This window comes from Alosa sapidissima, chromosome 21 (assembly GCF_018492685.1).
Source record: "Alosa sapidissima isolate fAloSap1 chromosome 21, fAloSap1.pri, whole genome shotgun sequence".
Taxonomy (NCBI): Eukaryota; Metazoa; Chordata; class Actinopteri; order Clupeiformes; family Clupeidae; genus Alosa; species Alosa sapidissima.
Window position 1 is genome coordinate 21949772 of NC_055977.1, and position 23101 is coordinate 21972872.

Consider the following 23101-nt stretch of genomic DNA (forward strand, 5'->3'; position numbering starts at 1 on the left):
TGTGTGAGTTGTGTGTTTGTTTGTTGTGTGTGTGTGTGTGTGTGTGTGTGTGTGTGTGTGTGTGTGTGTGTGTGTGTGTCCTTGTACATGCCGACACCGAACTTGATTTTCTGTAGCCCAAGTAGATTGTGGATTAAGTGGATTGTGTATGTTTGTGGGTAAGTGTGGTGTTTGTACATATATGCATGTGTGTGTGCGTGTGGTGTGTGTGTGTGTGTGTGTGTGTGTGTGGCTGTGTTTGTCTATGACTGTGTGTGGCTATGCTTTGGCCTGCATCAAGTTCTTTTGTTTGATGCCCCGTCACACTCCCAGTGCAGTCAAAACATAAACAGTTCTGCTGTGCTGTTCTGTAACAACAGCACAACTACTCTTGTCCAGACCAGCCAAAGCTCAACTGCCCACACCTGGTCTTGGGAAGGAATCTCCCCAGGACGTTTTGCCAGCTCCCTTCGAGCAGCCGTCAGGCCAGAAACACATACCCTTAACAGCTATGCAGCTTAATTGGACCCTGAAAGACTGTAATTATTGGAATGAAAAAAATGGTTTTTCGAGAAAGAGGAGGTGGGGGAGGGGTGGGGGTGGTGGATGAGGGAAAAGAAGAAAAGAAAGTTGGTGCTTGGGGGTCATAGAAGGGCCAGCGGAGACCAGAGCTTTTATGTGGTCTCACATCAATGTTTTTATGTCGGGTGGAATGGCGGGGCTTGGCCATAAATGTGGATTTAGCGTCGTTACGGAGATTGGTCATAAGGTATGTCCTTCCCAGGGACGCATCGGTACAGTTAGTTTTGTGTGTGTGTGTGTGTGTGTGTGTGTGTGTGTGTGTGTTTGAGTGGGTTTGTTTAGTGGATGGTTGTGTGTGTGTGTGTTTGGGTGCTTTATTAACTACAAGTATTTCAGGCGAGTTTGTGTGTGTGCACATACAGTATGTGGGTGGAGGTTTTTGAGGTAAGAGTGTGTGTGTGTGTGTGTGTTTGAGTGGGTTTGTTTAGTGGATGGTTGTGTGTGTGTGTGTGTTTGGGTGCTTTATTAACTACAAGTATTTCAGGCGAGATTGTGTGTGTGCACATACAGTATGTGGGTGGAGGTTTTTGAGGTAAGAGTGTGTGTGTGTGTGTGCATGCACCCACGCGCACACATGTGTGTATGATTGCAGCGGACAGCTTTAGAACAGAGCGCGGGGCGGCCCAACTCAGTCTGGGTCAGCAGCATGTCTGAGCGGAGCGTGGAGCGCAGAGCGGCGAGTCAGCCGTTCCCGGGTTAGACGGACGCCGCCGAGGCAGCTCGGCCCCTGTGGCCTGCACCGGGCAGCAGACAAGCTCCGATTCAGCCATTAACCTCTCCCGCTCTAATGGGAACACGTTCGGAAAAGCGCCGGATAGGAGAGGATAGGATGTCCCCTCTCTCTCTCTCTCTCTCTCTCTCCCCTTGTTTCTCCTTGTGTCTCTTGTTTATTGTCTTTCTCATATTCTCTCTCACTCATTCTCAGTTTGTTGGTTCACTTCATTAGGTGCACTGAAGAGGTTTCCTCTCTATTCTTTCTCTCTCTTTCTCCATTGTTCCCTCCTTCTCTGTGCATCCTCTTAGATCATGATTTAACAGCAACAACACAGTTTGCCATCAGACCCTCCTAGAGTTCCTTTTGTGGGGATTTTCTTAAATTATTATTAACAACAAGCTTTGAACCTCTCAAAAAATTGGGGCTTTGATGTACGATATAAAGCTTTTTTCACTACACATAAAAAATATATATTCTACTAATTAGATTCCCGTGGCATCATTAAAGGAAAATCATTTTCATTCTATCTATCAAAATGTAGAAGTATAGATTTTCTTTTTTGTTCATAAAGGGCCATCATCATCAGTGCATTTTCTTTGCATGCTACTCTCTTGAAATGAGGTTGTGAAGATCAAATGCAGGAGAGAAATCAATATCACACTGCACAATCTTTCTGATCTTTTCTGCTCTCTTTGTTAATGAAGGATGTTATGATGGTGAAATAAAAAAAAGAAAAATGTATCAGTCTCCTCAAGAAATCTCAAATGAAACCGAGGAGACAGCCGCAGCGGTGGTAGCGATGAATCGACACACTCAAGTCTGGCTGTTATCTCAATCCAGTTGCGGAACAAGCAGAAGGAAAAGCCACACTTTAGATTCAAAAACCCCATTCGATTGGGAGTAATCATGGCGTTGCATAGCTGGACATTCCATCAGGACAGGCTGCCTTGTGCCTCTTAAATTTGTCAGCAGTGCCATTTCAATTGGTGCGGCCTTAAAAATGTGTGGCTGGGCATTTGTTGCCAGCTGCAATCCACCGTGGCTTTGACACCACCACCCCCACACACACACACACACACCCCTCTTCCTTTCATCTTCTAAATACACAGAAGATAAGTTCAAGCTGTCGCTGCCTTTGTGGCGGCAGTGACCACAACAATCAAGCTGAGAGACAAGAAGAAATAAAAGGGACCAGATTGGCCTGTGTGTTTGATGGCGGACCATATGCTATCAATCTCTCGTTTTTGTGCAGGCATCGGGAATGGCTGCCCACACAGCGTAAATTACTGGAAGACACGATGTACCGTCAAACACGTGGGCTTACGCTGCACAAAAAGAAATACCACGAAAGGGCGGAAAGGGGGGAATAGGTGAAATATTAACTGTGTACGTTACGAGGGCTCAAGGGAAGATGGAGCGAATGTGGACTCTGCTAATATTTGCTCACAGAGAGCATCTGGCGAGGGAGAAAGAGAGAGAAAGAGAGAGACGGAGAGAGAGAGAGAGAGAGAGAGAGAGAGAGAGAGAGAGAGAGAGAGAGAAGGAGTGCATGAGGGCTATGGTGAGGATGAGTTAAAAGAGGACATGGAGGAAGTGCGAGAGGGGAGATCGAGAGGGGGGTGAATGAGGGGAGAGGAATAGAGAGTGGGCTCTTCAGAGAGGAAGGGAGTGAAGGAGAGAGTGAGAGAGAGGGGGGGGGGGGGGGGGGGGGGGGGCCTTGCATCAGGAGGCCTTTGATCCGCGGCCTTGCCCTTGCCCCCTGGAAATGCAATTAAAATGGAGAAGAGGTGAAGGCCATGTGATCAACTTGATCCTGACATGGCTTTTAATTATAAATGTTTGCGCAGCGGAAAGTGGATGCCCACCACCACCACCACCACCATCCTCCACACTACCCCACGGACCCCACATCCCCTCTGGCCAAACAGAGCCCTCTGTGGGGTTGGGGGGTGGTGGAGAGTGAGAGGGATCATAGGGAAGAGGGTAGCCTAGGACGGGATGGAGCACTGGGCCCTGAGAGAAGAGGAGTCTGGATAGAAAGTAGAAGTGAAGGCCCCTGTTAACCCCCATTACCCTTCTCTTCTTCTCAACACCATTAGCAGAATACCAATGCCTTACTCTCCTGCTCCCTCACTCTCTCTCTCTCTCTCTCTCTCTCTCTCTCTCTCCTTCATTCACTCTCTGGTTCACTCATTCTGCTTTCTTTTGCCATCACACAATTTTATATGTGGGTGTGTGTTGGGGTGTGTGTGTGTCGGGGGGGGATGGGGGGGGTTGGGGAGGGGGGGGGGGGGGGGCTGCTGACAAACGGGCCAAGGGGAATGTGATTGGTGAAAGCGGATGTTTAGTGAATGCTAAGCACCTACTTAATTCCCCAGTCAAAAGATGCTCGGGCTGATCTCAATATTTATCTTCCGCACGGTTATCAGGGCACAAATGTGCAGCAGCATGTGCATTTGAAAATGGATATGCTCTGATGGGGGACAAAATTGTCTCTACACACATTCCATCCCTCTATCTCTCTCTCCCTCGCTCTCCCTCCATACAACATCTACTCAGAAGACTGACATTCCTGAAGCAGTGGAATGGAAGTGCTGTCCATGTATACTTCGGGGCTGTACTGTATACGGGGGTTTACAGTACATATAAATGCACTATTCGTGAATGCATTACTCCAGCAGCTTGCTTGCGTTAAGTTGCCATTGAGAGTATGCTGATCTCAGTGTTGCAGAGACATGGCAGCAAGAACAAGAAGACCAGGATGTTGGCTGTGATCAAAGGAGATGAGAAGTCCTGTCATTCTTCCCTCCCTCTGCTCACTGAACTCGTCTTCTGCAACAACGTTACATAAATCTCTAAGAAGTAAACCTTCTTCCTCTTCTTCTTCTCCTTCTTCTTCTTCTTCTTCTTCCATCCTATCAGTTGCAACATAGCCCTTCTCTAGTCTCCAAGTTCAACTTAAGATTCATATTGCTCTTTATTTCTCCAAAGAGACGTTTAGAAGAAACAGGTGAGATCCAATTTCAAATGTTGCTTTCCTATGGGCTGTCGCTGAATGGACTTCACTGTTCTGGGAAAACGTTGGCTTGCATGTATCACTGACCACCTCAATTTTGCTGAGAATCTACTCTGGATAGCAAGAACAAATTAACACCCGCACTGTAGACTCTTGTTCACAGACCACTGGGCTTTTGATAAATGAAGCTAATAAATGGATTTATGGACTGGAAACAGTGTCCAACAGATGCTGGAAAGAGCACTGCAGTCACGCAATGAGATTAACAGGTGCAGAGAATCATGTTAAAATTGCTGAAAAATGGCAGTAGTTGTTTACTGACCTTTTGAACTTTTAACCTTTTCTGTGCCATGCAGCTCTTGATGCTGTGCAATGGAATGCATAGACAATAGCACAAAGATAGTTGGTAGGGAAGACTTTTCAGTTTGGAATGGTTCTGTTTGGATAGACCCTGCCTAAATTTGGCACCAACACAATGAACACATGCCCATCATGTATAAAACACAGTTGACTGGCAGAGGAAGACTTGCGTTCAGAGCAGCCTGACAATAGAGTTTCAGCAAGCGACTTGGCCAAAGTCGGTGAAGAAGAATGTCTTAATCAAAGTGCCTGACCCCAGTGGCCTTAAAGTAATAACGTCTGGCTTCCATTTAGATTGTGTGCAAGGCACATGTTAATGCAAATGTGACGGCATAATGTTTCTTCTTGTCTGACATTTTCGTCTTATATTCTTAGAGGTGAAAAGATTCTCCATAACTTGCCCCATTTCTCTGCTTCACTTTTGCTGACATATTTCAGGCCAGGAAACATCTGTGGCAGATGTTCCTGTTAAGTCACCCAGGGATTGCTTGTCCCCAGATCTCCACGCAGCCCCAACCAGAGAGTAAGCTTGGGTGCCGTGCAATCACAACACGCACAGAGCTCTCCCCGGAGCTGGATTTCAGCTTGGCATCTGCAATATATCAAAATGTCTTTTTTGGTTTTTTTTTTTCACTTTCTGTTTTTTTTTTTTTTGTGGAGAAAACATTGCTGCTTGGCATGCCACCGTTGTTATAGTCGTTATATGCTCATCCCATGAACTTTGTGACTTTGTATATTTATACTAGGGAAATGTTGTTTGCAGTTTTCCATTGATACAGTTGTGGCTGCTTTTCTGTTTATAGAGATCTTTGGAGGAACTCGGTAATGAAAGCAATGTGTTCCCAGATACCCTGTTTTATCCCACTGTTAGCCATACAGTATATGTCAGGCCACTTTTCACTCTCTCTGCTGCCTGATTTCAACTCGTTGCGTAAACTGTGTTTGACTGGCAAGGGCGCTCTGTAATTATTGACAAGAGAAGTAAACAGTCATTCCCCTTGCTGATAGGCCCTACAGGTGAGTTGGCACGCCACGTAGGGTGTGCTCCCCACTCCGATTCTTCTGCCTGTCGGTTCAGTTAAAAAGCGACCAGACTTGTTGTTGCATGAGAATGTGGTTTCCCTTTTAGTGACTACAGCCCTAATGACTACGCGGCAGCAGTCTTTCGACCACAGGTTATGTGAATGCCCCACAGCGACTGCTGTAATTGCGTGGGCATGGAAAGAAAGATGAAGCGTCTAAGCCGCTTTGGGGACTAAGGAAAGAGAGGAGTGAAAGAGTGCATGATTGAGAGAGAGAGAGAGAGAGAGAGATAGCAGGGAGAAAAAGAGAGCGTACTGATGTGAGTGTGGTTTCTCTAAATAGTTGACGAAGTCGCTGCGGCTCCATCAAGGCCACTCTCCACCTTGATGAAGATGTCCAGCTGCGACGTCAATTACTGAACCAGGAGCTGTTAACACAACATGCGACAGGCGATCCATCACAAGCACTGTACAGACTCAAGCCGACGTCGATACCACCCTCTTTAGAGATAGAGACGTGAAGACAATACACCTCTTCAGCACCACCCCCCTCTCTCACTCACTCTCTCCTTCTATCTCAATCACCCTCTCTTTCAGTCATGCTGAGCTCTGTCTCTCTCTTCCCCCAGTCCTCCCACATTATCATCTTGTCGTCTCTCCCCCGCTCTCTTTCTCTCGTAATCTCTGTTTAACGTCCACTCTTCACTGTCCCTCTGTGTTCCGTCTTTAACTGCCTTATCAGCTACACCCACGACACCTCACCTCACCCTCTCTCACTCGTCTCTCTACACCACCCACCCACCCACCCACCACCCTTCTCTCTCCTCCTTTCTTCCGTTCCAATTGAAGCCCACCATTTCAAATCAGCATGCCAAGTTTGAAAGTATTGACTGACTGTCCACCCCACGGACTCAAGTTGTCATTGTCAGTAATGCCTCACTGCCTACATTAACGCTAATAATGTTTCTCTCTTCTCCCCCCCCCCCCTTGCTATTGAAAGGGCTTTTGTGTTTGTCTATTTCTGATTGTTATTCAGAGTGTCTTATTTTTGAAGGATGTTTTTTTTTTCTTCTCTAGGTTTTTGATTTCATACTTGAATTGTCAGAAAAAAAAAATGACTGCAGAGAGCTAACACCTGGCCCTCAGTGATTCGCAAAGACAAGCTCATTCCCCCTCCTCATCCCTAATGAAGAATGAAATCCTGTCATTTTCTGCTGCAGGGTTTCAGACGAGTTTTTCTTCCATCATCGGCGTCACTTTGGCTTTATTTTTTTATTATTATTATTTCGCATACAGAAACCCAAATAGATTTAGAGAGACGCCATGCAAATGGACGATGATTCATGCAGTGAATAGAGCCCGAGCAGTGGGGAAATAATTCCTATGGCAAAGTAATGTGCACACATATTCACACAATGTTTTCACACATGCACACACGCATACACCAAACACACACACACACACACACACACACGCACACACACACACACACACAGGTCAAACAGTGGTGACTCATGCGTGGGGTGGGTTGGTGAAATTGTCGGGCTATAAGCCGGGCATGTGATTGGTGTCATTACACTCCAGGTGTTATGTGGGCAATGCCGTGGCATCTGTGCCCAGTTAGAAGAGCGTCTCCCGTCATGCCAGCGCTAACATTGGCATGTGGCAGACTGAGTCAGCCTGGGCTGGTTACGCCAGGTTTGGTTGGTGCCAGAGCTCTGGACCAAAGCCCGTGTTAGGTTTTGCGAGGTGGAAGAGTTTGCTTGGCTCTGGAGCCGTGTCTGAACAGCATCTGTGGTGAGAACCTGGCTCTTGCTTTGTGCTAGAGGAGCCTCTGAGGCTCACCAGACTGAGCCCAATAATCTGCATATTTTCCACCTTTCCCAGCTGACTGACCACACTCGCCTGACTAAACTCATCGGGTTCAAACTTAGTAACATCTGCATGGTTGCTTGTCCTCACCTAGGAGACCACTTGATATTTATGACTGGGTTTGAAAATTCAGCTGAATTTTGTTGTATATACTCATTGAGTGAAATATCTAAAAAATATATTTTTAGATTGTTAGCTGTGTTTGCCATTGGCTCCTAGTACAAACCAGTCCCTTGTTTCATAACCTACTAAGAATATATATTATGTAATAGCACCTTGTGGTGTCCTTGTGCTAACACACCATTTCTTTTTTACTTTTTCCTCTGAAAAGTTTGAGCCTATATATTTAGGTCAAAAGTGAGTACAAAATGTCTAAATGGTGTAGTGCAGTGTATATGTGTAATGTGTAATGATGGGGCAGTCATTGACACGCTGTACTGACAGTAAACAGGGTTAGTAGTAGGGTTAAGTTTATAGAAGCACCGAGTATCACTGTGTGTGTGTGCAACCTTGCGGACGTGTGTGAGAGAGGGAGAGTGTATTTGAACATCGTGTGTCAGGCTCACTCAAAGGACACATGCACAAAAGCTATGTATATCACATAGTTGTCATGGCAACTCTCAAATCAAGTCAAACATAATAATCTCAAGTGAATACATGTATGTGGAATAAAAACATGCTAGTAACCTTCACTTACGTGTTCATCTGAAGAACATATAAGTATGTACTGTAATTTTCAATATGTATTTTAAGAGCCACTAAGCTCTATCCCTGTTTGCCATTTTTCCCCCTGAATTACAACGTTCTAGTAGTTATACTGAAGGTTTGCTCATTTTTGAATTTGTTTGCTTCTCTGTCCCTGAGTTCTCTCTGTCCTCCACTCTCTGTCTGACATTTTGTACCTCCCATTTAGGTATGCGCCATGAGTGGCATCTACCCCTTTTGTTAATTTTATTTGTGTCTGTTTGTTTCATTTGTGTGTGCAGAGTAGGCGTTTGAACAGGTGACCCATTTCGCTGGAGCTGCCGGGTGGAAGTGAACAAATTAGTCACCGGCAGTACAAATACACACCCCCTTCCAGCCCCTCCCCTCCCCTCCCCTCACGCCTCGATTTCTCTATTTCTTACATCGATTTTTTTTTTTTTTTTTACTTTACTGCCACAGCTTTCACTGGCAATTGAAAATCGTTGTGTTTCTTTATGGCTCCTATTTGGCCGTGAACGTGCTAGACTAGGACTCTGTCTCCCTCTCTTTCTCTCTCACTCAGTCACTCTCTATCTCAGGGATAGTGATAAAGGCGAACTGGGAGGCTTCTAACAGACTTGATGCACTTGATGATGAGGAGGTGGAGGCCTGGGCGGGTTGGCTTGGGCGGAGGGGAAAGGAGGAGAGGGGAAAGTGTTTTCCTGGCGACACGCTCCCCAGAGTGGAGATGCACTTCCTGTTATTAATATTTATCGTTTAGGTAGCTTAGCTGCAGCCCCCCTCCAGAGCGACCTACATAGCTGACAGTTTGCTTCGGCGCTGTGGGTCTGTATGACTGTGCTTGCTTGTGTATGTGTGCATGTGTGTCTCTGTGTGTGTATATTTATATAAGGGTTTGTGTGTGCGTGTGTGTGTGTTTGGGGGGGGGGGGGGGGGGGGGGTGGCAGGGGTGGCGCAAGCCCTGACGTGCGACACACAGTCTGTTCAGGTGCATCCCAGTGCACAAGGGACAGCCCAGCGCCTCAACTGTGCATATGAACTTCCTCTGACCCCCTCGGGAAAACACACACACACACACACACACACACACAGATTCACTCCAACTATGGCAAGACACTGACTGCAAATCTGGAATCTGTGTTGGGCTCTTAGTGAAGGAGATTTGTTAGCTTAGCTCGAGTGTTTGTGGGTGGAGGAGATGGCCAGACATGTTGGTGGGTGGAAGGAATATTCTTGCTTTTACCAGAGGCACTTCGCTTGAGGCGCTTTAGAAGGACATTTGTACAGAACAACCTGATGTTTGAGAGACCTCTTGTACCATATCTGAGTTGAGTTTCTCATATAATTTATACACCCATTTACTTGTACACTTCAGTTAACCCCCAGGAAGATCTTGTAACATATGTGCCTAAGAATTTGTAATGAAGTTAAGACTTATCCTTTTGTGTGACCTCTCTTGCCTTAAAAATAAACAAGGGAGGGTGGGCAGAAATAGGCGGCAAAACATGACTACTGAAGCAGAATAATTTAGCCCCCTCTCTCAAACACCCACACCGTCACAGCAGAAGTAAACGCGCCTCTGCCAAGCTAATTGTTTGTTGAATTGATTTCTGATTTAATTACAGGCCTGTTACGTTTACCCACTGAAGCCCTGGGACCTAGTCTTAACAATAGGGGTGGGTTGTATGAAACAAAAGAGCCAGTGAATCAAAAGAAATAGTAGAAAAAGTAGCTACACACATTGCCCTCGGAAAAAGAGAAAGTTTTCTACATTGCAAAACAGCGGACCTTCCTGCTAATGGAGGTGTTAGCCTTGAAGCTTCACTTTTTGACCCTCACATACAACACACCTGTTTATGTCTATTTATGAAGGTGGACCTCTGGAGATGGGTTCACCACTGTTTCTTTCTCTCTCTATGGAGCTTGTTTATTATTAAATCATGGTTGTTGGCTTTTTTTCCCTTCTCTAACCATTAGCATGAGTGAGCTGAGGGAGGTCGCTTAAGATGGAGGCACATCTGCCTTGTGAATAGACAGAGAGGGATGGGAGATAACAAGGTGAAAGTTTAGTGAGGAAAACTGTGGCAAGGACATTCCGGAACCATCCATAGGGCAAGAATGCAAGACTTCCTTTTGTCTTTCCTGCAAGAATTTCCCTTCCCTGTAAGAATTGCCTCTTAGTGCGAAGGCCTTAACTCCCCCCTGACAGATTCAAAAATATCTTATTCTCTACAGTATGTGTCCTTAACTGACATCTGTGGTTGGTATTTGAGTGCAAATGAAGGGGATTTTTTTACACTGTGGTATCAAAAGGTTTGACGAGCAATGTTGAGTCATTATTCAGAGAATGTTTTCCATTTAGAATTGTTCAAGGTCACGAAGAGGATGTGCTATGTGAGAACACGGCTCTTATCAGTGGGCCGATGAGCTTGAATGAAAGGGGAACGTGTAGAGCCGTCATGTTGAAGTGCTTTTTCGTGAGTCCCTCTTCTCCAGCCAATCATAGGCATAACAAGGACAGGGGATTAGGGGGCACAGCGACTTACAAATGTGGCCGTCAGGGCATCTTTTCACGACAGCCCCGAGTGGAGTTCTGGACAGCCCTAGCCTTTATCAGACTGGCCCATTGTTGAGCGAACTTGAACTGTGATGGGGGCATTCTCATTTTTTCCTCATCAAGTTTTGTCTCATCACAAGTGTACTGAAAGACTTTGTTTCTGATGTTTTTTTTGTTGTTTTTTTATGGTTAAGATGTGGGGAAAAACAAAGACATCAACAGTCCCCACGTCACACTGTGCAGATCCTGTCTGTACTCAATGTCCTGTCATATATTTCATTGAATTTTGAGGTTTTTGGTTTTTCCTTCATCTTGGCACTAGAACAGTTGCTTTGGTTCTTTTTGCATTTTATTTTCATTTTTATTTCATTATTCATCTTCTGTGATGGCCAGTGCTGAGTGGACGGGTGTCACCACCGAAGATATGAGGAAGTCGCTCAGCCGGTCGCTCGGTCAGTCTCCCTCCCTGAGCGTAGCACAATGGCAGCCATGGCGGCGTGCTAAATAAATTATCGCGCAGCTATTTCTGAGCTGAAGTGTAAATGCAGTAATCCACAGAGCAGGAGCCGGGAGAGGAGTCGGTGCAGCCTCATTGGGGAATACGCCACTCTCTTCATCCTCTCTCTCTTCCTCTCTCTCTCTCTCTCTCCCTCTTGATGTCTCTCTCCCTCTCTACATCGCACGCCATCCCCTCACACCCTCCTCCGACTGCTCTCTCTCGTTCTGTCGTTCCCTCTTCCTCTCCCACACACTCTCTTCATCTTCTGCCTGCCTCTCCCTCTTTTCACACACTCTCCTTTTCACTCCATCTCTCACATCCTCACCCAACCACTCTTTCTCTCTCTCTCTCTCTTCTCACTATCTCCACTAATCCCTCTCTTTTCTGCTGTTTCTGTCAGAGGAGATATTATGATATTCCCCACCATATGCCAGGCTACTTTAGCCTGTCTGCATTTCTCTCTCTCTCATCTCTCTCTGCACTACAGAGGTTAACCCTTACCAGAGAAATCTGTTGAGCCAAATCAATTAATCATTAGAAGCGCAGTCACAACCATTCAACATTCAGCACTGAGGAGAGCTTGTTCCGCAGGTCACTGAGACATAAAAGGAGAGTGTGTGTGTGTGTGTGTGTGTGTGAGAGAGAGAGAGAGAGAGAGAGAGAGAGAGAGAGAGAGAGAAAGACAACCTCCCTTCTGGATAGAAAAGGTACAAATGGTTCCAACTTCCCCTCAGCCTTGTCATGCTATTTGTCCACAGTGAGAGCCACCCTCCAATAACAGTGTGTAATAGGACATAATGGCGCGTAGTTAATCATAGCCTGTGTGGGGGGTGAGGAGGTTAATGATGGCACAGGAGCGCTCTTGAGAATGAACCCCTGCTCGGCAGGTATTTATCAATGCCATGTGTGGGTCTTTGCAAGGTCACAGCGACAGGGGACATCCCAGTCTCACCTGTAGAGAGACGAAAGGGGAAGGAGAAGCTGTGGTTTCATGACTTTTGAAGTATTAAGGAAGTGAAAGTTCCTCTTGTTATTTGGTTCCTCTATAGCTGAGCCATGTAACTCTGGGTCTTTTACCTGGTATTTTTGCAGTATCATTTTGCAGTGTTATCAGTGGTTAACCCGAAGAGGAACAGGAAAGAAAAACATATGCGAAGGACATGCAAAAATAGTATTCCCCAGTTTTATGCAAATGTATCCAAATCTACAGAATATGCACACACAACTCGGTACACATATAAACAAACACCCCACTCCTCCCAGTACACTCACACTCACACACACACACACACACACTGCACAGTACACTTGTAAACACATGACCCCCAACTCCCACACACACACATACACGCATATGCCAAGATTCAGCGGCACACTCTCCATGCCTTCAGTTTAGAACCTGACGAGGTCTGTAGGAAAACTGGCTTTCAGCTCTAATGTATTCAGGAACATGAAGAAAAATAAGGAGGGAGAAGCCGCGGAGCACACTTGTTCGCCGCCACCCCCCCCCCCCCTCTTCCATCCGTCACTTTCCCTGTTATCCCTCGCTTCTTCCCTCCTCCTGTTTTTCACACACACATATGCAGCGAGGGGAGTGCTCAGAAAGTGAGAGAGAGAGAGAGAGAGAGAGAGAGAGAGAGTAGAATGCATGCAGAGCGGATGCGAGCGTGTGATGAGCGTCAGGGCCAAACAAGCGAAGCGGCTCGGCGGCATGAAAAGGCTTATTTGCTTAACCTCAGCGGGTTATGCTGATCGGGAGCGCCGCGCGAGAATACACTTCCCCTCTCCGCAGTTGTTTGTTTGGAAATTGAGGGCAGTGCAAAAAAAAGCAAAGGGAGCTTGTGAACTGTGAAAGCAAGAGAGAGAGAGAGAGATAGAGAAAAAATGAAAGAGAGACAGAAAGAGAGTCTAAAACAGACGGAAAGAAAGAACAGGATGACCTATTTAAACCTATAAAGTGGGAAAGTGCCCCCACTAAGTCTGTGCACCGTGTTACAAAACAGCCTTGTTTGGGAATGGCCTTTGATTTGCCATGGAGACGAAGCAAGCTGCAGCCTCCTCAGGCTCAGGTTATTTATTCCGAATCAGGTCCTGCCAGTGGACCTCATGCACAGGCGCTACAGCAGCTTTATGGCGGGTTCCAACAGGTGCTTATCCTTAGTCCTGGACATGATGTGGCCCAGTCCGGCTCTAGAACAAACCTGGACAAAGCTGGACCGGAGTCCTCTACTTACTCGGAAGGGTTGGGTTGAGAGCTTGGAGGGGCTGAGGGAGGAGTTGTGGGTCATTCATTGCCGGGTGAGTGTTGACAGTCTAATGCAGGCCGTAGATGCAATGAAATTGGAACTGTATGCTGGAAACACTGCAGCATTGTGAGCTATAAGGCAGACAGATAAGGAGCAATCACAGGTGCAGCACTACCTTCACCGTGTGTGCGTGTGTGTGTGTGTGTGTGTGTGTGTGTGTGTGTGTGTGTGTGTCTGTGCACTTCGCAAGCAACTGTGTGTGTGTACTGTGCCGGTGATTTAATAAAAGGAGGAAGGGTGATTACTAATGCATAGCTTGCCTCCAGCTCTCTCTCTCTCTCTCTTACCCCTCTCTCTCCCTCCCTCTCTTTCCATCTCTCTATCTCTCTCCCTCTCTCTCTCTCTCTCAAACTTTCTCTCACTCTCTCTGTTGAGTCTTTCTAAGGAACTCACCTCACGAGCACCTGTCTCTGAGACTCTCTCTCTCTCTCTCTCTCTTTCCTCCCTCATCCCTTTAATGTGTCTGAATCAAATTCATCATTCTTGCCAAGTCGCTAGGGAAAAACCCCGCTATGCAATTGGCGAAATAGAAAGTGTCTAATGCCTGTCTCTCTGTTTTTCCCCCCTTCTTGTCCCCGTCGTAGGGGGAAATTGCGCGGGCAGACGGCCGCATTAATAAACACGCCGGTCCCTTTTGTTTGGGACCGAGATGGCTCCCTGCGTTAGCACCTGCCATCAGAGAGAAGTCGCAAGCCTCGAATGCCTTACTCGTCCTCGTTGGATCTCTGCGTGGTTAGCTCATTCTTTTTCTCTTCTTTTATTCCCTCGTTCTTTCCCCCCCCCTCCTTAACTCCTCTCTGCACTGTCGTCTGAGGCAGGGGAACAGGGGAGTGAAAGTGTCTAGGATGGAGTTGAAGGCACTTCTCTCTCCTCACTGCCAGGTTTTATTGAGGTGGAATTGAAAAGGCTGGGTGGAGAGGAAGGAAGAGGAAAAAAATTGGGAAATAGTTCACAGTAGTTGACCTTCAAGGATTTTTTCAGGAAAAGAAAGGTGTTAGAAAGAGCAGAATATCAGATTTGGAAGAGAGGTGGGGGGAAAGTGAGGCTTCAGTCTGTCTGCCAAGCCTCAAAAACAGTAATCATATGTTGCCTCGACGGATCGTGGTGTGTCTGTCAGGACGTGCCAAAGCTTTTGACTCGATGCCCATTGCCAAAGTATTCGGAGCGATTTTTCATGCTGATTTGTCTTTGGTTGAAAGGCTAAGAGAATGAGCTCAGTAGACACACCGCGGATGCGCTGCTGGAACTAGTGTTCTCTCGAGTAGCGGCAGAGTTCGCCGCGCTCGACCCCGGCTGTGCTGGCAAAACAAAAACAATAGAGCGAGGAAAATAACTAACTAAATAAATAAACAATGGTGAAAAGAAATCCTGACCTTGACTGGAAATAGAACACACAATGTATCATTTGACAGAACCCCAGGGGCTGTTCTCTACCCCCCAGCTCCAAACAGTGTGTGTGTGTGTGTGTGTGTGTGTGTGTATGTGTGTGTGTTTACAGTACGTACATGTTTTGCTGTTTGTGTTAGCGTGTATGCATATCCATGTGTACATTATGCGAATATGCGTGTGCATATATAGAGTTTGTGTGTGTGTCGGTTTCTGTATGACTTTCAACGAAGATGTTCAGTTCTCTGACAGCTTGTCAGGGTTCTACCTGCTAACGAAATTCAAATGACACATATGTATTCAGCCATAATCGGCAGGGATCTCATATTCCATCACCATGCACTTTCACACAAAACACACAACATCAAAGTATTTTTTTTCTGGTTTTGCTTTGATTTTGTTGCATAGTATACAACAGCGTACAGCTCCAAGAAATGCTCATATTTGTTTGTGTGATTGTTCGATAGGGGAGCTTGTGTACTTGGGAGTCCTTGAAAGCGTTTGTTTTGCTGTCAGGAATCCCATGGTGCCTTTGGGCTGGAACTGTGGCGTGTGTGTGTGTGTGTGTGTGTGTGTGTGTGTGTGTGTGTGTGTGTGTGTGTGTGTGTGCACTTGCAAGGTGGGTTGGGCGGCTGTGAATGTCAGCTATCTAGGGGTGCCGTGCCATGCGGCGTGTCATTGGTCATATATCAAACCTCCGAAATGTCAGACATCTTCCCTTCACTTATGGCTCAGGGTCTAGGAGAGAAGAGGACCCTCCATATGTAATGATCCGCAAAGCTTTGCATTGTGGGCCGCAGTTGGCTGATACTTTCCGCATTGATTTTGGGGATGTTGTCTGTTTACTTGTCTCTTCCCTTCTCTCGTTTTCTCTCTGCATCTCCCTCCCTTTCCCTCCCTCCCTCCTGACGCATTTTATTCTTTTTTTTAACTGTTTCCTTCCTTTTTTGGTCGTCTGTTTGATGTTTTCCATGCTGTCCAGCAGTGTTGTTTACCACCTCTCTTCTTTGTTTTGTTTTTCCTTTTGCCCTCCTCTCTTTTCTTCTTTTTCATCATCTCCGCCCTCCCATCTGCCTTTTCCTCATTGTTTGCTTTTCATCTTTTATATTTCTTCACATAGCTTGTGGTTGAATTCATGCTATCTCTCTCTCTCCTTTCAATCTCTCTTTCTCTCTCTCTCTCTGCTCTTTATTTATTCCATATTGTTCACTAAAGGCTGTTTAAAGGTCAGCAATCTTCTTATGGTTAACATTGTCTCTTTCTCTCTCTGTCTCTGTCTTTGTCTGGCAGCTTCCCTGGAGAGTTCTCTGGAGTGCTCTCCGTAACCTGCGTCCAGTCCTCCGGGAGAACCCCTGGACCACCACCTTATCCTGGGGCAATCTTCCTCTTCAACACCCCAACCCACCCCCCCAACCCATACCACCTCTTCCGCAGACACCACCACCCCCCTTCTCCCCACCTCACCTTCTCAAGATCTCCTCTACCCAACTATCTCACTAATCAACCACAATATGACCAATTGCGCTGAGTTACTGAACCTGACCACAGACTCAAATCCTCCCAACCTCACCCTCGCCCCCACCCACCCCTATTCTCACTACTTCAGCCTGATGTCCGAGGTATATTGACTTGAACTTGAGGAAACTACATTTCCCACAATCCCCCTTGGCCACACCAGGACATTGGAACTACTTGGATGACTGATCTCAGGAGTCCACCTCCTGACAGACGACCCCCTATGGAAGGACATTGCTTTGGCCTGTCAGACGAATGCCGACCACTGCGTTTCAACCTCTCCCGCAGTCTGTTGAATATTTTACGCCGTGCACTTTACTGCCCCATCACTTCCCTATCTGTCTGACCGCACCCCACCTCACCGTCACCAGTCCTCCACGGTCCTGTCTGTCTGTCTGTCAGTATGCGCAGCTGAGCATGCTGCCTTACAAACACACACTCACAACCACACACACGTACAGACTTATGTACACACAACGTTCCTGGCAAGGCTAGCTATATAAACATTCATGCTTACTTACACACACAAACATAGATGTATACATATCCAAAAGCTCCTATATCTACAGAGACGCACACACACCTCTTATACACGCATGCACATATTCACATTCTGAGGGGCCTTCTGACTAAGGTGGGACAGAGAGCGGTGACTTCAAATGGTTAAATTCATTGCTGAATTCCATTCCCTCTTTTGTTCCTTGCCCATTGTTTTGGTCTATTTTTCTTTCTCTATCTTCCTCTCTCTCTCTCTCTTTTCCTCTCTCCCTCTCTCTCTCTCTTTCTCTCTGTGTCTGTGTTTCTGGCTTTATATGTGGCTTCCATTATCTCCTCGACATACATCTCCTATGTAACACAATGTATATCCAGTGATCTCTGGGTATTTGGATATTTGGATAAAAGCTTCCTGTCCTCAGAAAGTTTGTTTGTATGTGAGTATGTTTGAATGACTGTCTGTTTGTTTGTTTGTGTGTGTGTGTATGTATATGTGTGTTGTGTTTCTCACCCTGTCTTGTGACAGTATGTGGTAGGTCTCATTGTACCCCTTAGCCCCCCCACCTCAATCCGAACCCACCTGTATTATGACTCACATATACTCATACAAACACATGCACTCATACACACATGTACACACACACACACACACACACACACACACACACACTTATACATACTGTACATTCTGTCCTTCAGTGTCAGAGAACCTCACAACTGTGACTCAGACCCATGTGTCTTAAAACAAAGGACCTGCCCTACCACAGGGGGCGCCATCACCGTCGAACCTCACATCCCCTCACACCTTACCCTGCCTGTAATGGCGGGCAGCATGGACAAACCACTCCTCGCCCACTATCTCTCTCTTTCTTTATTTGTGTAGAGAGGGGGATGAGGAAGGGATTGAGAACAACAAGATAGAGAGAAAAAGAAAAGAATCGGACAACTCTCTAGAGATGCTGTTGTACCTTGCTGCTTGCTCACTGAGGATTATTTTTAGGTACAGGATTTGCCATTAGTATCAGGAAAAGAAGTAGAGAGAAAGAGAGAGAGAGAAGAAAAATTAATATGTAAAGAAGTGCTGGAAAAATCTGGCGCATACTGGACTTTCTGTCAGCAGAGAAAATGTATTCATCCTCCTCTGTCATAGCTCTCTTATTTCGAACAATATGTAATATATCGCCTAGTGTTATTGTTAATGTGAAAATGGCCTCTCACTGTTAACAATTATGGGGGGCTCCTATTAACTTACTAAGCACACTGAACGTTTTAGGTGACTAGTCCTGTCATTGTTTAGTCAACTGTGTCTTTTCAAAACACTAAAAGCCACGGGGGCTAGCCCTTTTGAGCCAGTAGCAGACATTAGGAGCAACACATTTCACTCAAGCCACTGTAGTAGCATTGAGAGTTAAAAATGGGTGTGAACATCGCAGGACTTCCATATGGAGCGGGTGGTGATGATGATGACAATGATGAAGTCTTGGAAAAGCTAGGTTTTATTGAACAAAGCTATCAGAAAGGGTTGGGTTTAGTGGAAAGTAGCCAATTTGACCTAACTTGTGAGGACATCCATCCATGGTCTTCATTCTGGATGGTGGATAGCCTTAATAGATGCCTTGGAGGGAAAATGGGCTCCAGACTGCAGGTCACATGCAGAGATGAAAAATATGGGTTCAGAAAGCTCAGAGTATGCCCAGCTCTTAGAGTTGACCATCTGTGTTTGCTAGCCAGCGCAGTGGCTGAGTGAATGGATGGGTCAAAATTGTAGCATGGCCTTTGCTTTCAAAGCCTGGAATATTCCACCTCTGTTTATTTTTGTTTTGGGTTGGTCCCCCTGCTGAGAAGCAGAAGTCCTGGCTCGGTGTGTTAGCCTAGCGTAGCATAGCGTAGCTCAGCCCCCTGAACGCGCCAGACGTCACCAGGGACCGGAGCAGTTGCTCAGACGACAATGTGCGTGTCATTACTTTACGCCTCAGTGGAGACCTGGTGTCACTATCCCCTCATGGGTGTTTAGGGAGGGGGGGGTGCTGGTGGTTTTTGTGATTAATGCTGGTACTCTCGGGAAGGGGGAGGGGGCGTATTCAGTGGAGGGTGTCGTGCCAGCGTATCTCCCAGAATTCTCTCTGCCCACAGGGCTGCCATGGCGACTGTGTGAGCCTCAGCTTGGAGACACCTGCCCCAACCCTGCACCCCCCTTTCTATATCAGTCATATCAGTATGTCGTCTTTTTGTTTGTTTGTTTGTTAGTTTGTTTATCTTTGCTTTTGGGAGCTGCTACTCCTAAGGGTCTCTCTAGCACGTTTTTTGGTCTCGGTGCAGAAATTGCACACGAGCGTCACTGATGATCACTTTATATTATCTTGCACACATATACATGCAGGTACCATATTACAGTTACATCAGGTTGGGGAGACGAGCTCACAGCACACAAATAATATTTTGTCTGAGCGTGAGTCTAAACACAAGCATGCACTCAAAAAGCCCTAAAGCTCTCCCCAGGTGAGGAGAGTCACTTCTGGCTAAACACGTTGCTTCAGCTGCAGAAAGGCACTCTTTTGCTCTAGTGCCAAGTTGAGTCATATAGCTCCAGGTGAAACCATATTGATGAATAAAAGGGAACAAGGGATCCACAACGGGTTCTTCGTCTTGGACAAAAGGGAGAGCCTTTGATATTCACAAGTGCACAAAAAAACTCACACACACTTACATACACACACACACACACACACACACGCAGTCACACACACGTTATTTTTTACATTATGTAGTACAGAGGTTATTTTTACACACATGCACACCAGACACACATTCACACACACACACATACATTCTTACCCAAATACCAAGACACTTGACACACTTGACACATTATTTAAAAGCACTTAGACTCTCATTATTAGATATTGTCAGACGTTCGTGCGTACGGTCCCATGCTCACAGTACACAGAAGGAAAAGAGTTCAACGTTTGCCACTCTGAAAGCATGTAGCTCTAAAATCTCTGGTGTTTGTGTGGATGAGAGGCATGCAGACCAACCCCGCTCCCCCAACTCTCCCCAGATATCTATATAGGGTGCCTAACTATGAGTATTGATGACAATATTAATATGAATATTATAATAAATATTAGTATATCAATAACCTTCACTCGTGTCATGTTTTTCCTTGTGTTGGTCCTTTTTGGAAAAAAACTGTCAGTGTGTTCATTAGTGAGCAATCTTGGGTGTCCAGTTTATTATGTTTATTTATATTTTAAAAAAAGACCCTGAAAGCTTACAGCCTGAGGAGCCTACCAGCAGATTCCTCTCCTTGGCCTTCAAGAGTGGAGCATTGAATTTAGATATTTTTTGTATTAAAGCTGCAATACGTGGCTTTATTTTTGCTTCATTTCTGTCCAAAGGCGATCATGAAGCGCTAGCCTCTTCGGCACACCTTTAAAGTGGTGATGCTGAGCAAGTGAGAAGAGAAAGTGTGTGTGTGTGTGTGCGTATGCAACAGCAACACATCTGTGGTCTGTCAAGCTCCTGGGTCTGTTGTTGCTACGGGGTGATTTCCAGTCAAGCCTCAAGTTGGTAAGTGTGCTACTTTTAGTGTAGCGTCAGCTAATGTTCATTAGTGGAACTTCAAATGGTAGATCACATCCTAAGTTAAACATTACCAGAATGCTGGAAATTATGAGTCAAAGACATACTTTCAGAGTGCTGAACAGCCAAGGCTAAATGGAAATCACCCGTGTGTGAATTAATGGCTGCAGAAATGTTGTATTCTAAGAAAGGATATAATTGAAATAATTTAATGTAATTCTTCGATAAACACTATTTCTGTTAATAAAAGATGATGCCAATTCCTCTTCATTTCACTTCACAGTCCGTTACACTGTCAGTTTTCAGTTCCATGTGCACCCCCTCCTATCTCTCTCTCTCTCTCTCTCTCCCTTCCCCCTTTTCCACTTTTTTTCTGCCCTTTCTTCACTGTCACCATCTCTCTTTTTCTGTCACTTTCTCTCATATCACCTGTGAAGGCTTCCTCAGGGCTGCTCTGAATAGGAATTGACTGGTAGACGTGTGCACACAGACAGACTCGCCGACAGACAGACAGACAGACAGACAGACAGACTGCAGCAGGACAGAGGCCTTGAGTTTGTCTGTAGAGTCAGTCAGCCAGCTGACTGGTGTCCGGTCCTGCAGCTCACTACTCCACTACTGATGAGGCCGGGCTGTCCAGCACACCTGATGGAAAGAAGGAAGGAGGGAGGGATGGAGGAGGAGGAGGAGGGAGGATGGGAAGAGTGAGGGATGAGGGGACGGAGGGACGTGACAGGAAATCGCTGGGGCTCCATCCCTCCATAGCCCCCAGTCAAAGCAGAGGAGACAGCCTCCTCAGCAATGGGCTGTACGGCTCAAAATCTCTCTCTCTCTCTCCCTCATTCTCTCTCTCTTTCTCTCTCTCTGCATTCCTATCTTTCATTCTACCAATCTCTTCCATCCCTCTCACAGACATTTCCTTTCACTCTTTGTGTTTCCATGGCTACTATTTTAAACAATAAACATTAATGTCTGCAGTATATCATTCACATTTCACATTTTTATTTTCTTTCACAGTTTTATCTGTAGGTCTTATTTCCCTCATCCATCTCACATTTCTTTTTCTTTCTGTCTTTCTCACTCTTGGAGAGAGAATTACTATTTCATTCTTTCTATCCCTCTCCCTCATTTCCCTCTCCTCTCTCTCTCTCTCTCTCTCTCTCTCTCTCTCTCCATCTCTGTCCATCGCTCTTTCCCCCGATCCGTATGGTATTGTCAGCACACACCGGCTTTCCTTTATGAATTAAACATGTTTGACACCCCAAGCTCTCAAGCCAGATAGCACAGCGGACCTGAGAAAGCATTGTGCGGTACGGCATGGTGTGTGTGTGTGTGTGTGTGTGTGTGTGTGTGGTTGAGAGAGAACTGTGTGGATGTATGGACGTTGGACGATTCTGCCTGTACTTTTCCTGTGGGTAGGGAGCAGCTCTAGAGGGGGGGGGGGGGGTTGTGCGTGTTCTCGCCCTTGTTTCCTCTCATTCGTTCGGGGGTAGATCACGCGTGCGCCTCCCCTTCTGCCTGCTGCCATGGAGCGAGTGATGGGAATGCTTAGATTTGTATTAGCATATGGTTCCCCTCGCCCTGCATTACTGTCAGCCAAGTTCTCCCTCTCCTTCCCCCCTCCTCTCTCTACCTCTTCTCTCTGTCTCTCACTCTTACACTTTCCTCCACAACTTGTTTTAGTTATTTTATTTCCCTCCTGTGTACTCCCAGAGGAACAGCTATGCAGGTAGATTTTTTTTGCTAGCGTTATTGTATTCTGGGTTTATTTTAGGTTTCCCGCTTCCTGAATTCCCTAATCCCCAGCCCCAATTCTACTTATAGCCATAGTTTATTTTTTACTTATTCTCATTGGGACAAACAGTCACAGATACATACACACATACACACACACACACACACACACACACACACACACACATACACACACACATGCTGAGTTCACCTTACAGTACGAGTTGTACAGTGCGAGAGACAACCTCTCTCTGGAGAAAATGTAGGGGTTCAGGGAGTTCACCGGTGAACACTTTGAGTGACTGCCTCAGTCGTGTTCTCTTCATCACAAATCTTGCATCGCAGTGTGTTTCTGTGTGTGTGGCTGTTTTTATGCTGAGCTGTGTGTGTGTGTGTGTGTGTGTGTGTGTGTGTGTGTGTGTGTGTGTGTGAAATATGTACAGTGTGTGAAAGTTCTTGGGTGTACAGTGTGTAAAAGTGTGTGCGTGTGCGTGTGTGTGTGTGTGTGTGTGTGTGAGAGAGAGAGTTTGCTGGCAGAGAGGAGTGCTCCCTCATCTCTCACCAGGAAAGTTCCAGATTAACTTGAGTCAGAGCCATGCACTCCCAAAGCACCTGGCCTTTTACCTGAACTAATCCCCCCTCTAAACCCCCCACCTCTCAGCCTCAGTGCTCAGTGTCAACACACACACACACACACACACAAAAACTCCTTGGGGCTTCTCTCTGCTTCAATGAATGTGTCATATGCTTCTTAATGAGTCATCATACCTCTCTCT

At 46.1% G+C, this 23101-nt stretch overlaps 1 protein-coding gene across 4 annotated transcripts in view; it reads left to right on the plus strand.

Moving 5' to 3' along the window:
• The window catches only part of samd12 (sterile alpha motif domain containing 12), a 69428-nt gene extending 49274 nt beyond the window's left edge, over positions 1-20154 (plus strand). For all 4 annotated transcript variants that reach the window (XM_042077320.1, XM_042077322.1, XM_042077323.1 and 1 more), the window contains one exon: positions 16290-20154. In XM_042077320.1, the coding sequence (XP_041933254.1) occupies positions 16290-16324 (35 nt within the window). In that variant the 3' untranslated portion in view covers positions 16325-20154. The remainder of the gene's footprint in view (positions 1-16289) is intronic.
• The last annotated feature ends 2947 nt before the right edge of the window (positions 20155-23101 follow it).